Raw genomic sequence first — 17,885 nt, 5'->3', positions numbered from 1 at the left:
GATGACTTGTATAATATCTGCTATAGCTGCATGCCCGGAATTTCCAGCTTAAAAGTGCTGTTTAAAAGCTGTTCATATGAAAATATTCATGATTACTAGTGCCGAAGCTTTGCCAAGATCACGTAGGTATTACCTATATGCTTACCCATGTACATATAACCACTTGAAACAGAGTGAAGTTTTGTTGACTTTAATTGTTCAGTGCTGTTTATGTAATCATTGTTCCCTGCCTTACCCTCTCTACTAGGTGATGAACCAAAGTTTTGCTGTGATCTACCACAACTAGAGAAAATGCACGAAGAGCTAAAACAGCCAGTCAGCTTAGGTATGGGCAAGTGCCCCACCTGCTACAGCAATTTCGCGCGGATATTCTGTGGCTTCTGCGACCCGAACCAGGGTGACTTCATAGCTGTCAACGCATCTGAGCCCAGCGAAGACGATGAGAGCATGTTAAAGGCGACCGTTGTGGACTACGCTATCAGTGAAGAGTAAGCATCTTTTTTTTTGGTTTTTAATGGTTTCTACAGCTGTTTCATTGATAAGTGTTTAAGGGTTTACATCATGAGCGCTGTGTAGAGTACATAATATACAAACTAGACACAGTTTTGGGACTTTCCGGCCCATCCATGCTATCATTGCTAGATAATGCAAGCAGCGAAGCACGCATGCTTGTGAAATCTAGTGAGGGGGGAGAAAAGCAAGGGCATTTTATTTTGGAATTTTATTTAAAGTAAAAATGTAAGGTGTTCATTACAATTGAGGGCATTCAGCTTTCCATTTCTGGCTTTCAAAAATTGGATGCACGTTACCATTGAAGTAGTCTTGTTCTCATAGCTTAAAATGTCAGTGTTAACATACTTGCTGCGCCTTTTGTATTGTAACAAGACGCCTGTGTCAGTGTACACGAACCATTCATTCCTGAGTGCCTAGTGAGACTGACCAGTGTTCCTTGTAAAGGTATTGAATTTTTAAAACATGCTGGGGGGCGGAAGGGGAGATTAGTGAATACCAATATGTTTTAACAGCAAGATTAGAGAGTACGTGTGTGTTTTGCCTGTTCTGCTTAACAGTTGTTTGAATTGTCGGCCACTGCATTCACAAGTAGCTTATTGGTAAGCAGATACTTAAAACTAGCATCATTGGTTGCATTTGCATTTAGTTGTATGTTTGATTTTTGTCAAAGCTTTTTTATCATGCAAATTATGCGAAGAAAAAACGGCCTGTTTTTGTAGTAGCATAACTCCTCTAAGGTGACTGGGTCAAATGTCCTAAAGCACACAAATGAAGCATTAATGAGTAGAAACACGTTGATAGAGTGTTTCTCAATAATACAACCCCCATGGTTTTATGCCGCAAGTTTGGAGACTCACAACATGGCGTAGGCTTCAAGCTTAAGTGTACAAACTAAAGCTATGGGGACATTGCACGAAGTGGCAAAGCTAGAGATGGTACAAACCCTCTAATACGTGTTTCACAAAACTGGAAAAAAAAATGACACTGTAGCCATGAAACGTATAACGCGAACATGCGGTTAAAATCGGGAAACAGTGCAGCTAAATAATAAAACAGGTGCATTACACGCAGCTCTACTTCAAAAGAACTTATTCGTCAGTTTACGGCTTAAAGAAGTCCTTGATGGAAGCCTTTGTGCCTCTGCCAAAACCGGGCCTTTATTAAGCGCTTAAATGGCCTTGCGTTAGTCTACAATGCCCGACTGATCAATGTACCTCTTCAGCACATGCAGCACAGTGATTCTTCACAGCGTATTAGGCAGGAACACTGCATGAACTACGTGTTAGAAGGAGGGAGATTATAATAGGTAGGTGTCAGTAGGTTATTTCTGGGACCGGATGCCAGAAATGTTACCCATTGGAAAGCGTACAAGTGAGGAATGTATAAGCAGGGTTATACTCAACAGAACTTGTCTTAGCACTCAACTTAATCGCGTTTCAATTATCTGCGATACTAATTGCAGCTGCACCTTTGCAGTGTGTACAATGCTGAAGTCTCAATGAGTGCTGCAAGCTTGCAGTTCCTGTAACTTTTATTTATTTGTTTGTTTATTTCAGATTTGTTCATGGTGCTTTCAACTCTTGCGCCAACGTCAAGTCGGTGATAACAGACACAACGGTGATGCAGCTCATGTGCGGAGCACACGCCGGCGATTGCCAGCCCCAGTATTGGCTCGACTTTCTGGGAGCCACGTCGGAGGAAGGCGGATTTTCGCCTTTCAAGTTCAACTACATGATCACCTCAAAAGAAAGTGTTGTGAGCAGTGGGGTCACGCTAAAGCCTTACAACCCATCCTTCCACAAGTACGTGGTGCAACTGTTGCACATTTGTCTTATGTTAGTGTTATTATTATTTTTTTGCAAATCAGATGACAGACAACTGCACACTAACTAAATTCATATAGTGAAGGATCCTGCTTTCAATTTTTCATAATTGTACAAAAATAGGCAAGTGAGTGTAGCATGCACGTGTGTGCATCTTATAAAAGAGGGGAGCAGGGGGATGCCTTGAGACATGAACACTGTGGATTGGTTGAAGGATAGGGCAAATTTTTATGCTGAATCTTGTGAGCTTCAGAAGAAGCTGTGGTCATTCTCCACAAACTATACGCTGTCGCCCATAGGTAATCCACAGTGACTCACCAGCATCCTAGCTGTAGAAATGCGCTCATGCATTCGAGAGAGCAATCTTGCTCGCAGTCTGCCACTGTGTACTCCCTTACAAAGTTGCAACACAATGACCTACGACATTGACGCATCACAACTCGTCTGTTCTGTCTTTGACACAATGACTGGCTCCATGCCTGTGATCACTGCAGCTGTAAGAAATAGGCGAAGAAGTCTTGTACATCCACTATTATTTTTACTTTTAATGTCTTCACCGTGCCTGGTTTTTATTCCCAAGCATTGTCAGTAAACATTTCTTTGTGTCCCAGCGGGACAGTGATGTCGGTGACGGTGCATATAACGTCATTCTTTAGGTGCTCTCAAACATTTATCATTGCTTGGCGCGATTATATTAAGTGCGAGTAGCATGCAGCAGGGTTGCGTACAACTTTTAAAAGGCTCACCAATACCGTTTTAACCGTTTACGCAGGTGTTCCGAGCCTTTCGGTCCGAGCCAGCAGAAGTGCAGCTGCAGCGATTGCCCGGAGGTATGCATTCCACTGGAGGCACCACTGTTGCCGCCCCCGCCGGAGCCGTTCACCATGGGTCACTACGATGGCATGCTGGTCGTGTCCATGCTGCTTTTGTTCTCCTCAGCACCACCGTGCTGAGCACGTTCTTCCTCAAGAGTCACAAGAGGAAGACTTCGTTCCAAGGTAGTGCACTACGGTTCCCATGTTGCGTGGAGAGAACCTTTTGAGCTCAGTCTTTTTAGTTTGAGATGAAGGAATGACATAAGGATTGCACAAATCTCACTAGACTGGCACGTTATGCTTCTCGCATTCTCTCCACGTTCCTTTTGATTGAGTGTGCTTGTTTATAAGCTGCACTTTAGCTAGAGATGGCAAGAAGTGCAACACAAACAGTAACAAACCTAACCTATTCTTAAGCATAATCGTTAAAGAGATACTGAACAAAACTTTTGCCGCCAAGATTTTTGGCCCGAATGAGAGCGTGGGTGCCAAAATCGGTTCACACATTCTTGTTTTCAGGCAGAGACTTGCAGAAAATAATGAATTTAATGCGTTTTTCACGGACTGTCACGCCTAGCAGTCACACTGTGGACTGGATCATGTCGTCTAGTCCGTGGTTGCTCACACACACCTAGCAACTAAGCACGCACCGGCCACCGGGTGCCAGACATGCAATGGCCTGTGAACCAGCGTGCCATTGTAGCGCACTCACAGTCCTCCACAAATACAGCCATCTGTTAAAAAACGTGAAATAAACACTGCATGTTGGAACAGGTGCGTCTTCCAAGTCAAGTTTCAATGCTTCCCTAATTTTTTGATATTTTTGTTCAGTATCTCTTTAAGTAGCCTTGGCAGAAGTGCCTGCGTAGTCTTCGGGGGCATGGAACCTTAACTAAGTAAGGTGTGCCGATATGTCTGTGTTTAGTTCCGTGATGCTTGTTTTTTACCTTATTCCACAGTCTAGTGAGAACCTTCAATGGCTGTAATTTCCGAACAACAGTGCATGCCTGCCTGCTGTTTGTTTGCGGAGGCTACTTTCAGCTTAAAAAAACAAATGAAACCTTCCTCATCACCATCTCCACATTATCTTAGGTAGTCGTCATGTCAGTGCTTGAGTGTAAAGGTGAAATCAGTGAAACAATAAACAGTAGTCGTGATGGCCACTGGTGCCATCAGCAGAGCTGTGAACGTACGTGTAGTAGTCGGGCAGGAATTAACTCCTTTCTTCTAGAACACCACGGCAGGAGCAGTGTGCATGAAAATTTTGACCTAGTTTCACTACCCAAGTGAAACCAGTCACCTACAAGCCAACTACCAGTACATTTAATGACAATCAAGACAAAAATAAAAAAAATGACATTGCCCTAACCCACTGCTTATGCAGCATTGAAGTGTGGCGCCTATGTATACATAGGCATTGCTCATAGACAATGCACTGTTGTCCTGGAAATGTGGCAGTTATCACAGACTACTGTTGTCGTGTATTGTTGCCATGTTTGGTGCAAGTAAAGTGTGCTCCATACTTGTGCAAGTTAAACGGTAAATTTCTTATGTTTGTTACAGTTATATGTTTTCACATGTATGAGCAAATGCAAAGCTGTTCGTCCACTTGATGCCTCTTGTTCTAAAGAAAGCGTTTTTTTCTTTCTTTCTTTCTTTCTTTTGGCAGGCTACATTTTGAGAGGGTGTTGTAACTGCACAACGCTAAATAACAAACAGCTATAAGTTAGGGTTCCATGTGTTTTTCAGTTTCTTGAACATTACGTTCTACAAACGCAAGTTCTCTCTTTTATTGTGCTTTTCTTGTGGTGTAGAGTAATCCAGGACTGCTCAGCTCTTGGCCACCATTTTCTTTAAATGTCAGAACATGCATCTGTAGAATATTTCAAATCTACATGCTTTAAAAACCATGCAGCTCATCATGCATATTGTGATATGTAAACAGTAGCACGTGCAGCATCCAAGGAGTGCTGCGAAGCAGCCAACATTTACAACACTTCTTGCGCAAAATTTTCTCAGACAACGGACGAAACAGACACGGACGGGCGTCCATCCGTGTCTGTTTCGTCCGTTGTCTGAGAAAATTTTGCGCAAGAAGTGTTGATCATGGAGTACCAACTAGCCCGAACTCACACCTTGTTAAGCCAACATTTCTTGTTGAAAATAAGAACAGCTCACAGTATGACATGTTGCTGTACAAAAAAAAAATGCAGACAGAATTTGCCTGATGTCTTGAGGCAATGTGCTGCCCACGTTCCCTTACACGGGGAGTCCCATAAGTCCGAACCTGCAAGATTTCAGTGTGCAAACATGGAACCGTGGGTCCAACTGAATATCACTAGGCTGCTTTCATAAGCGAACTCTGAAACCACATGTCTGTAATGTGGAAGCCCTATAATGTAGATATTGGCAGCTCTATTGCCAATGCCAGCAATATTGACAGCACTTTCCCCACATCGTTGTTACACTTTATTACTACCTCAAGTTCGTTGCATAAATTTTGTAGCCTGGCTACAGTTGCACACATTAACTTGAAAATTTAATGCCAATCTTTTCCTAGTAAACATTCAGAAAGCACAACAAATCATTATATTTCTTTGTTTGCCTCACGCCTAACAGCTTCATTAAAAATAAAAAAAAAGGTGCATGCAATTCCTGCTCTCAGTGCAGTAGAGCATAGTGCATAGCCCGAGAATGGCAAGAAGTAACCTTTCAGATTTGAGACACCTCATGCTGTTTTCCATTCCCCCCACCCTTCCTCGACCTGCCCACCTTGACGCCGCCATTTTGCTCTGCCCCCCCTGAATCTTCTGAACCCGTGGTTGCCCCTTCCCCCACCACCAACGTCATCACAGTGTCGAACTCGTCGGAGTCCAGTGTGTCGGACACGAGCAGCAACAGCAATGACACGATCAGGACCCCGCTGCACAGGCCCTCAAAGCCGGCGCGCACGATTTTGTTGCAAGCCGTGGATCTTGGCTCCCTTGAGGAGGTGGAACCTCTGAGATCAAAGCGCTCAAGTATGTTATCGGCTCGAAAAGAACACGCAACAACCCTCCTCTCCCACTACCGCTCTCTCCTCCTCCTCCTCACCTTCTGGCTTACTTCTCTCTCACATTTACTGTCTTCCTCCTCTCTCACTTCGCCTTCAGCTCTAGCTCTCTTGTGGCTGGGCTGCTGTCGCTCCTCCTTTTGTTCACAATCTGAAGGAAATTGCTTACCTAAAGCGATCCTGCTGCAACGTGAAGCGCAGGCTTTTTCAGTAGCAGTCTTGCAAATAAGGATTGGCACAGCGCAAAACAGCATGGTTGACAAACATAAAATGGGGCCAGACTGCACAGATTTCAGCAGCCAGAGTAAATCTTTTGACTTGGCAAGTATTTCGGCGTTAGGAACGCGGTAGACAAGTCGTGGTGCCTCTGCCGCTACTGTGTCCTGCTCTTTCTGGTAATGAAATCCCAGTTGTGGCACGTAACTGCAGCGGTTATGATCTCATGGCAGCTAAATGCAAAAAGCATTGGTGCAAAAAAATGCAGAAAGTTTGGTGAGCTTGAAATGCACATTATTCAAGAACCTCCACCTGAACCCCCATCATTAAAGGGGTACTGACACCAATTTTTGAAGGTGAATTTACTGTCCTGTAGAAATCTCCTGTATGCAGAGATGGTTCTGAGCAAGTGTGAAGGTCAGTAAATGCTGATAAGGTATTTAATTTTGATTTTAGCGTCAATTTTTGCATGGCGTACCTACAGACTTGAACTGGTATAGCGCATTACGGGGAAGAAGAAACGGCCGAGCAGACCGACATGAGGACAGAGCGCTACATTGAAAAAGCGCTCTGTCCTCATGTCAGTCTGCTCGGCCGTTTCTTCTTCCCCGTAATGCGCTATGCCAGTTCAAGTACGACGAACCAACTTGCCCAATCTTCAACACTTGTGTGCCTACAGACATCGACAATAGTATGTAATCAGGCTACTGTGCTAATTCTGGTGACTTCACGCACCAGTATGGCTAGGAAAGTTGCAATGATGTCAGGCATCAAAACTTTCAAAATGGAGCTTGTGCATCATGAAAAACATTAAAAATGGCCACTTGTGTGTCACCAACAGAACTATGGAGCGGAGCGGCCATTGAAATGTCATAATATCTTGCGTGAGCACATGATGAAAGTTTCATACCTACTTTAACACACTGTAATTACTTTTTCAGGGTGTATTCGTGCTTAGTAGTACATTTTCTAGACTCTTGAGGGTATGGCCTTTCATTTGACCCCCCCAAAAAGAAGAAAAAGACTGAAGAAATTCGTGTCAGTATCCCTTTAGGGTATTTCTCATAACCCCTTTTTTGTGTTCAACAAACTAATCAATTATCAGTTTAGCTGATCATGTAGTATTCCAACCCAATGAAATAAACAAATGGAGCATCTCTATGATACACCCTGACAATAGAACATGGAGCTGGGTAAAGAAACCGTGCAGGTCATGCTAAAGCAATCTCGTAGCTGGCAGTACTCAGTGCGGTTAATACCGAATGTGTGTGCTACAGACATTTTCTAAATCAAATCATATAGTTTTCACAAGATGGAGAAAACGTGTATTGTGTTCTGAGCATCGGGTCATTAGCTGGTGCCTGTCTGTCCGCTTGTCCCACTGATTTGAGCTGTGCCAAAATTACTACTGAGAATAACGATCCATTAGTCTCGTGCCATGTACTACCACAAGTGCACAAGCTGTATTAGAGCTTGCTTACGCTGTTTAGCGATGACTGAAATACTGTCGAGTACTTTCTTATCATTGCATGAAATTTCATGCATGGAAAGCTGTACTCAACTTGTTAGCTGTTTGAAATCTCTTGGCTATTACACTGAAACGTAAACATAAGGCTGGAAATCTAGTGAACAGTCACAAGGCCACCCCTGTACTTTAAGCCTACCCGTGTTTTTCGTCCATCATTAAGGATAAAGAGAATTATCGGTGTACTTCAGAGGCTGAATTTTGTGAGGCACATTGGCGCGTCATTGCTTCAGTTTGCAGGAAGGCAATGTTCATTTGGGGATTGGGCGAACCAGGGTCTTCAGTATAAAAACGCCTATGCCACTTGCAGCTTCCTTCAGATTCATGGACATTCCTTTCTTTCAACTGTCCTATCTGTGTTTAATCCGGGGACAGCACTGCCTGTGTCTTGTGCCCAGTCTGCCCCGTGTGTGTGTGTGTTTGCAGAGTTTCTTTTTATGTATCTGGTGTATTTTTATGTGAGTGTGTGGTTGCTTTCGTGTGGGTTGAGCTCTGCTCCCCGTTGTGAAAAAATTTTTTTTCAGTGCACAGCGTCACTCGTGCATGTGGTGTTTTTTTCTGCCAATCTCGAGAGCACCCTCTTGGCGTACTGTTTTGAGATGAGTGGCAGCATGGCTAATGTGCTATGTGCATATGCAAACCAACTGATGACATTGTGCCGCTGACTTTTTTTTTTAACCTCGTGCATCTCACAGCCTCGTTGGCTTTGAGTACTTATTTCTATTAGGTGCAGAGCGTGTCAACTCATTGAAGGCCAGCGTAGTGATTATTTTCTTAAAGTTCCAATGTTTTTTTCATGCAATCCGTCAAGCCGGTGAGAGAAAGGTTTGAAAGGGTCACCTAAGAAAGAAAATAAGTGAGAAAGGATAATTGCGGGTGTAGAGCATCTACCGTTCTGCAGCTTTGTTTTAATTTTTTATTTTTTCAACGTCATTTTATTTCGAGAGGAAGCCATGGTTGTGCCATTGTTGGCTCGTTGCTTACAACGCGACTTCAGTTACCGAATTCCGATAGGCATGCAATAATTGGACACAAAAATTCATCTTTCGCTTTCTTCATTTACGCCTGTTGCATTTGTCTTGCGTTTTTAGTCTTCCCCGTCTTGTTGTGGCTTCTCCTAACTCGCCAGATACCGATGATATACTAACTAGCATGAGTGAATGACGCAAGCTTTATGTCCTGGCTCTTTGGTAGAAGCTATGTCTCTCACTGTCATCTTCTTTTACTGTCACTTAAGGGACACTTTGTGTTTGTGAATTACCCTTCCACAATACCAAAAAAGCGCTACCTGCCAAGAGAAGATGTTGGGTAGGACGGTAAATGCATGATAAAGTACATGTGGCAACAACGCTTTGAAGTTCCCTTGACAACTTGCCATGATGTCATAGGCTTTGACGGTGCCTGGTAGGGCCTATGTAAATCTGTCAGTAAAAATTGGTGACGTTTTATTCTAAGGGAGCCACAGGCTTAAGATGGTGGGTTTTGAGGAAATTTTATTAAGCCAATCTGGCCGAAATACAAAAAAGAATTTTTTCTTAATCTTTAAAAGGATGCTTAAGTGAAACAACGAATCAGTTTATACTGATAAGTTTTCTTTTAAAACGCAGTTGTTAATTTCGCCATCATAGGCTTATAGGACAGAGAACGAAGGACAAAGTTTCATTTTTAAATTCCGCGCTGAAATGTCATGTCAGCGTGATGTTACGGGTTTCAAAGTGTTCGTTTGAGCTTTTGCCACGTTGGCTCTACAAGATTTGCTGAAACTTGGTACGTCAACTCTCTGGCCCCCTCAAAGGACAATGTACTTAATTTTTACCAATCAAGAATTATGTAGGCCCGAGTAGACGCCGTCAGAATCTACGATGTTGCAACAAGTTGTTGTGGGAACTTCCAGGCGGCGGCGCCGCCCGCATTTTCTCTCTGTGCATTTTCTGCATCTTCTCGCAGCGGAAGTGGCGCTTTTGGCTTTTGCGCAAGTGTAATTTACTAATGCGACAAAAATCATTTTTCTCTTTCGTGTATCATTAACACCACATCGGCCTTGTCGTTATCCGGCCCAGTAGTCTGGGAATGCACCTTGGGCAACCCTGAATTTTCAGGGACGGGTAATTGAAGCAACCCATTGTCATTCAGGTAGGTACTGATGGCTCCTTTGATGGAGAATTCAAAAACAAAACTTTAATAAACTTTATAATTCAGAAATTAATGACAGTACAGTCCTTAAAGAATAATTGATCAATCTAATTCGAATTAGTTTTTCACTTCAGTGTCCCATCCATATAGAGTAAGCCTATGGCTGCATGTCATCGAGTGGCAGGCACAGTTACCCGCAATAATCTTTGCAGCATCGTTGATCATACAAAATGTCGAGCTTTATGGGATGGTTTTGTATGGTAAGCAGGCAGCTTTAAATTTTAAATCAGCATGTCAGATTGTAGCAACGTAAAGAGAAGGACATTAAACAGGCACAGCCATTTTTTATTGCGTAGCCGTCTACGTTGCCGACCGAGAGTATACATGTATTCCGAATATACCAACCTTCTACCTAACTTCAGCCGCCTCGAGTCATTTCTAACTCTCGCATTTTATATTTTGCACAGTGCAGCCTAATGTTTGGTTTCAGAGTAACTTGTTTCTCAGTTTGCAAGATTTCAGTTTTGTTCATCTCACCTTTTATGTTCATCTACCTTTTCTGTAAGGTACATCGTTTCGTGCATCTTGAATTGTTCTTTGCACTTGCATTTCCATGCGCTTGCATTTCCACTTTCTCTCTGCAGTCTAGTTTGCACTACTTCGCTTTTTTTGTTTCTTTTTTGTGTTTCCTTGTGTTGCTTTTTCTTCACTGCGCTGGCAGTGTGGGCTTGCAATGCTTGCAGTAGCCTAAACGGTTGTAGGCACACCATCACACAAGCAGTTACACAGTTATAGCTAAAATGCGACTAGGTACCAACTAGTTGGTTCTCGTTTAGAGTACAATTGGTGCTAGGCACAGAACTTAAGGACACGGGAGTCTTCACCGAGTGCCGACATGAAAAGTTCGTTGCATGGAAGGTGGCTTATAACTCTCGAAAAGGAAACAGAAAGTGCAAGAGACAAGGATGTAGCAGTAATAAGCACATAAAAGATGCACCAATTGAAAAGCTACAGGTTTTCTCTGTTGCCCATCCAAAAGGTCTGTAGCATTATCTCCTGTGGCCTTTCCCAGCAGCTTAATGCATACAATTTTTGCATAGGTATGTTATGGGCAATGCACATTGCTGGTTGGAGTAGCATAGTGGTGTTAGAGGTGGTGGGGGAAGGGGTTCACTGTCGTACACACGTTGTAGGGATATTATGAGGGTATAGCTCAAACATTACGTTGCACGTTTCAGTATATTCACCAAATTTAGTGACGTCTACACCCTGTTATACTGCGAAATAATTTATGTACACTGATGCTGAAACCTGTCATGGTAAGCATGTTCTATTGCATGCTGTCATACTGTTTTCAAAAACGCTACTAGGGCCTGCATGGTTAATGTTTCCTATTCAAAAACACTTCTGGGGCCTGCATGGTTAATGTTCCTGCACAAATAATCGAGAAAATTGAGTAATGAAAGAATGTCCTAGTGATGCGTCAGCAGGAACGGGAATCTACCATAGATGGCCAGTGTCTTCGCACACATAAACGTTGCAGAAGGCAGTGAAAATTTGGACTAGACTTTATGATTGTACTTCTCCCAGGGTTGCTGCAGTATAAATCGCCCAAATTCACTTATTTCACAGTTGAGGTGTTTTAAAACTTTGCGGCACTTCGAACGAATTCCAGTCCTCGCGCAGGCAAAACACTATGCTACTGAGGTACGGATTATGTACAGCACATGGTCTAACTGCTATTATGACTTCATTCACTGACACTGAGAAGGCTTATGCATGCTGCCTAACGAAAAAAAAAAGGAAGTCTGTGTTTTGCTTTTGTGTGAATGTGCATGTATATTTTGTGTTGCTTTTTATGTGCGCTATTTTGTGCCTGCTTTTTGTGCTCGAGGCCTCTCTACTAACGCTTGGCTGGCCATCACAGTTGGGAGCCAAGATCAGATTTTCGAAAACGAACCAATTCCCTCGGCGGCAAGTCATTCTGCACTGCCAGTTTTCACACATTTAACTCCTTATGAAGAAAAATAAAGCAGTGTCTTGGCATTTCACATTTAGACGAATGACTAAATGTGTAAGTGTTCTAATGCCTGCTATTTCATGCGAGAGGTACATCGTGCGCAAGTTTTTTTTCCAGAAATTTAATTGGCTTGTACAAGATCTTCTGGAGTTGACCTGCCAAAGTATTTTAGTGATAATGGCTTTATGGGTGCTCTCAGTACCGCATTCAAGCACTTTGTACTTGTGTGGGTAAGTAAGTACTAAGGGAGCTTGTTCAGCATCAAGTAATTTTGAACGCAGCACACATATTCTCCATTCAGCTTAGAACTTTTGAAGTGGGAAACATCTGTACTCTTGTTTGCCTCATTTTGTCCTTAGCGCAGCCTTATTGGCTAGATGAGTGATTTAATGACAGAGTTTAGCAGTTCATTGAAGCCTCCAAAAAATTTTTTGCTCGGTGTAGACAGGTCAATCGGGTTAGCTCTATTCATTCCTTGAATCCTGAGGAAGCCATTGGTACGCTTTCTAGCGAGATCCGAGAAATTGCTTTTCAGAAACGTTTTCTGAGATGCGAAGCATAGGGAGTTTGCATAAAATTAGACCCAAATAATCTAAGCGCCTTAGGTCAAAAAGTAAAGATTTGGTAAAATAATACTGGCGCAAGGCCCAAAATTTCCCTTAAATGCAGCCTTTACTGCGGATCGGTCGACTGCTTATTTTCGTAGAGTAGAGTGCTGCTCCGTGGACTGGATCTAGCAGCGGAGCTGCTCATGATCTGCGAATGAAAGATACGGGTGGCACTCTCAATCAACCAGTCGAATAGACTTGCTCTGCAAGAAGTAGGAAAGCTGCTTTTAGAACTGCTCCAAATCTTCCATTGAAGTTCACCATCATTTAATAGTAATCAAGTGCAGTTTGTGCCTGTACCTTGTTATGATGTGTAACTGCTTGAAGTTGCACATACATACAATCTCTTTGAGATCTTTTTTAGTACGCTATCAGTGTAACGTCTTAGTTAATCCTTGCTGCCTTATCATCGTAATCATTTGTACTAACTCAATATCCGAAAGCCGTGCTCATGTGCTCGCTGTAAAGTCTGCCATCGAAGCCTCACAGGTACTCTGCTATGCGACGACAGCTTAGCTTGTTTAATGGTGACGATTTTGTAGCACGTTGATATTTGGGTCCTTCAAAGAAAGCACTAGGGGGCTTATTGGTTTTGCCACAACAACATTTCATGTGAAATTCGTGTGCTCGCACCTGCATTATATGCACATTATGTAACATGGCATGTTGTGAGGACTGTGCATGCTAAAGCTAATATGCAAGAATGTCCTCAGTGTTAAACCTAACGGGATGTGTTAGCTAAGAAGATATGTCATGCTGTGCATTGATATGCAAAGCCATAAGAGCAGTTTTGGGAATTGTGTGATGACATGAACTATGACATCTGGCCATGGTCTGTTGTGGCATAGAATAATCATTCGAGCTTAGTGTGGTCTGCGGTTTCAGACTGAGGTCAGGACTTTCTTTTGCCTCGGCAGTAACTCGTCACGAGGTTAGTATCTTTTTTTTATCGTCACCTGGCCACGTCAGCTCAATTTTAGCCAGCAGTGCCACGATGAAATCTTCGCACAGAGGAATAGTCTGAAAGTAACATGGACGTAAATTGCACGTGGCAAAAACCATGTGTATGCTAACAATATTTGTATGTTAGCTTCTGTTGCAAGAGCAAGAAAACACCTTGGATAAGGAACCTTCCCATTCTTACTTGCTTCTTAGAGCATCCAATTGGATCTTACACAATGGAAGTCTTGGCTAAATGCAAGGAAGACCTGTGTGGCATTATTACGCCGGCTGTGAAAATATGATCAGAATGTGATGGGGTGCGGTTAGTTTAAAAAAACTGAAACACGTGCTTGGACGTAGAGGAATTCAAATGAATTACCAGTGTAGCAATGCAAATGCTAAATCCGTTGCGCATTGGAATGTGTACATTTAATTACTATTTTTAAAATACTTCTTGAAGAGTTTCAAAACAAAATTCCAACTCATTGAATAGTATGTAAATATAACTGTACTGGCTGGCTTTCTCCTCCAACCAGCAATATATCGTACCCTCAGTTTAATTCCACATTTCCCAGTGTTGGTGCATAGTCATTAAAAAACCAATCTGGAAAACAAGAAAAGTGCTGTTATGGAGAGTGACAGCACTAGCCCCTGGAGCTATTCAGCTCCAAGAGCCCAGTCAAACGATGTGGTATTCTTAATCAACTATTCAAAATTTATTTGGACGTGCACACCTATAGTTTTTTTGCTGTTCAGCTGCTATATATGACAGCATTGTTCAAAGTCCAAATTGTCTTGAACAATAATAATGAATAAACAATAATGGCTGTGATTCAGTGCTCTCCAAACAGACCCAATCTAGTGTACGCGTAACGGGCTTCGGCTATACACCCAGAAGTTTAGGCTCCTGCAGTATCACTGACTGTGGTGGGTGGCACTGCCCCTCACCCGTCAATCACTTGCAGTGAGCGGTCAAAACTATCCCTACTCTCCGAGCCACTCGCCTCCGGGCTCTCCCATCACCCTGCGTCCCTCGCCGCTCTCCGGCGATGCCGTGGACGGCGCCGTTAATGGCGTCGTTAACGGGCTCGGCAACGGCGTGGCCAACGGGGACGCCGCAGTGTCCAAGGTGGTCGTCGGCAACGTCGGCACCGGCGTGGAGCCGCAAGTGCGCACGCTCTCGTCCTTCGGCGCAACCATGGAGCGGCTACTGCAGGCGGGCTTCCACCGCTGGGGCCTCTTTGTGGCGCGCAACCCCTTCCTGGTGCTGATGGCCGCCCTGGCTGTCAGCGTGCTCCTCTCGTTGGGTCTTCTGAAGTTCACTGTGACTACGAACCCGGTCGACCTCTGGGTGTCCCACAGCAGTCTGGCCCGCAAGCACATGAACTACTTCAACACTCACTTTGGGTGAGATGTCTTTCTCTGTTCGAATAGACCTCTATGCAGTGCCTTTGAACTTTTTATCGTGATTTTTAGCTGCACGTAGTTACGTAGAATTGTGGATTCTTGGTGCAGAAATAGTGCCAGGGGCGAAATGCTATCCCAATGAGACCTCTCATGATGTTACGACTAACAGCGATAGTGCGGAACCGTAAAAACATAAATATTCATTCTATTAGGGACAGTAACTGAGACCATAAAAATGCCAAGAGTTTACATATTTATTTGTAAATTGTCAGTATCTTTACATGGTGTTCAACACTGCTATATGTATGTCTGTATGTGTGTGTGTGTGTGTGTATGCGTACGTGTACATACACAGATGCAAAGTGAAAAATTTAAGGGGTTTGAACCCCTCCAACTCCCCCTTTTGACTGCGCCTGAGGTTCATGTGAACAAACAGCGATGGTTCTCGTCTTTGGACGAATAAGATATCTCAATGTATAAAAAGATATACGTTCAGATTGCACTTTGTCTTGTTTTTGGCTGGTGTGAGCAGAATATGCCGCGAGGGACTCAGGTGTCAAGTGTCATGGTCAGTAACCATTTCACAACTGCTATCATACTTATAGGGGCCGTTGACATACTTATGACATCCATATAACATGACATACGTATGACATAAGGTTGGATGTCATATTTATTGATACATGACTGTGTGCGTTTCTCTTGCAGTCCTTTCTACCGTGTGGAGCAAATCATCCTGCGTCCAAAAGCCCAAGACTACTTCGTCGTGGAGAAGGCTGGCGTGAACAAGACGTTCGGACCGGCTTTCGAAAAGAACTTCATGATGGAGGTGCTGCTTCGTGTTCATATCTGTCCTTTTGTTATGATGACTTGCAGTTGCAAGGCATGGTCCTCTGTAGCAAAGATGCATCAGCGGTAATATGAAGCAAGATAAAAGTAATGGCAGGCTGACGGGACTGTATATGCCAATACTTCAGAATTTGTTATTCAAAGATTATTGCAGCCAAGGCAGTGAATGTTGAAATTCCTGCAGCTGCCTTTGAAGGACTGTTGCGCAGCTACCGCCATAGCTCTGACTTAGGCTGGCTAATGCTCTCAGGCTTGCATCCAGCAGACATGTACAAATACCCATTAAAGTGGTTGGGGTGGCCGTGTTAGTTCACTGGCCAAGATTAGCACACGTAACGTAGAAGGTGCAAGTCCTCCACCCACTGTCAAAGCTTGCCATTTCTTCCACTTCCGTTTTGCGTATTTGCACATTTCCTTGAAAATGAAATTAAATTTCCCTGTATTTGTTTCTGAACCTCATTACCTGTTGGTCTCATGCTGTTGCTGCCCGGATGAAAAAAGTTCAGACTAGCGTTGTACAGCAACTTGCTGAAATGCTGCATCAAATGTTGCTGGGAAAGGTTTAAAGGGATGCCGTAGAGAAAAAAAATGATTCCCCTCGCGTTAGTAAATTACGCTTTCTCAGTACCGAAAAACACCACTTTAGCCCAAACCCCATATGCGCGAAAATGCACGCGACAGCGACGAGCGATGCTATGAGCGACGAAACGAGCCGTTCGCGCGACGTGTCGCGTGGTCGTTTTCGCGCGATCGCTCGGTTTTTCAGATTTGGAATCCGTCGCTCGTCGCCCGGAAGTGCTGTGCTCAAGCAGCCAATAGCAAAACACCGGAACAAGATGCATCAGTGACGTACTGCCGATTGTCGCCACTTTCTTATCGACGCGCATCAACAACAACGTTAATCAACATGGCCAACGGCGACGAGCGCAACGTTGGCGTTGTTGAACGCGAACGTGCCCTCAGGGACGGGAACTACAAGTCCCGCGCCGTCTGTGACGCGGCTTGGCGGCACGTAGCAGCAGTGATGGGATCGAAAAAAATGCTGCAAGACAATGATAAACATTTTATGTACCTTTAAGCAACAAAACATCGTATTTTTACATTGCATACCGCTGACTACGGGCCACTTTTGGCACGAGGTAAACGCCCTCATGCCAGCAACAGTGGAGATCGCTCGCTGAAGCCGTCGCGTGAATGGGGTTCGCCCATCCAAGCGACCGCTTGCGCGAAGACGATCTACGTCGCGTCGCCCGTCGCTGTCGCGTGCATTTTCGCGTATATGGGGTTTGGGCTTTTTTCCTTCAGGAGATGCATGGTAAGCTAGAAAACGCTCAAAAGAAAAATGACAGATGGCAAAGCTGCCTTGCAGTTCCCACACCAGCTCACTGTGAAGTCGTAGGTTTCGACAGCATCTGCTGGGGCCTGCGTACTTCTTTCTCGGCAAAAATGAATCGCATTTTATGCTATGGGAGCCAAGAACTTAACACTCTATGGCCACTATGGCCAAAATTACAGAAAAAGACTGCAATATTCGTGACGTCATGCTGACATTTATGAACTGAGTCTTAGGCATGAAATTCAGGAATGAAACTTCAACGTTCATTTTCTTTTATAATAATGAATTTATAATCATAAAATTAATCTTAGACTCTATCAAAGGTTTGAAATGCTGCTTTCGAGACCGTGTTTCCCAAGCAGTTCGCATTAATGCCGCGCGGCGGTGATTTTTAAACACTCTCCGTAGTTTCGCCTCTCGTGGTTTCGCTATAGTTTTGCGATCGTCGTGGCAGATCGCAAAAATGTCCGGCTCCAGAAGCGGCGCGCGCGTTGGGAGATAGTTGTTGCCGCGACTCCGCTGCCTCTGCAGCTAATACTATCGATGCGTCGAATAGCAGGAAATCCGAGGACGACGACCGTTCGTCGGTCCCCACAGATAAGTTGACTTGACGATTCCACGTATAAGTAACTCCGATAAAGGTCGA

General features: G+C 43.8%; 1 protein-coding gene across 1 annotated transcript in view; it reads left to right on the top strand.

Annotated features, from left to right (window-relative positions):
- LOC119383664 (NPC intracellular cholesterol transporter 1-like) overlaps nt 1-17,885 on the top strand; it is a gene marked incomplete in the record, with an annotated part of 143,907 nt that overhangs the window by 73,485 nt on the left and 52,537 nt on the right. The window contains 6 exon segments of the mRNA XM_049412611.1: nt 248-488; nt 2,070-2,315; nt 3,109-3,257; nt 3,260-3,334; nt 14,613-15,054; nt 15,763-15,883. Of these exon segments, the coding sequence (XP_049268568.1) occupies nt 248-488; nt 2,070-2,315; nt 3,109-3,257; nt 3,260-3,334; nt 14,613-15,054; nt 15,763-15,883 (1,274 nt within the window).

The sequence above is a fragment of the Rhipicephalus sanguineus genome, chromosome 2 (genome assembly GCF_013339695.2).
Source record: "Rhipicephalus sanguineus isolate Rsan-2018 chromosome 2, BIME_Rsan_1.4, whole genome shotgun sequence".
NCBI classification, from domain to species: domain Eukaryota; kingdom Metazoa; phylum Arthropoda; class Arachnida; order Ixodida; family Ixodidae; genus Rhipicephalus; species Rhipicephalus sanguineus.
The sequence above is the reverse complement of the archived record's forward strand: the minus strand, read 5'-3'. Positions and strand labels throughout refer to the sequence as shown.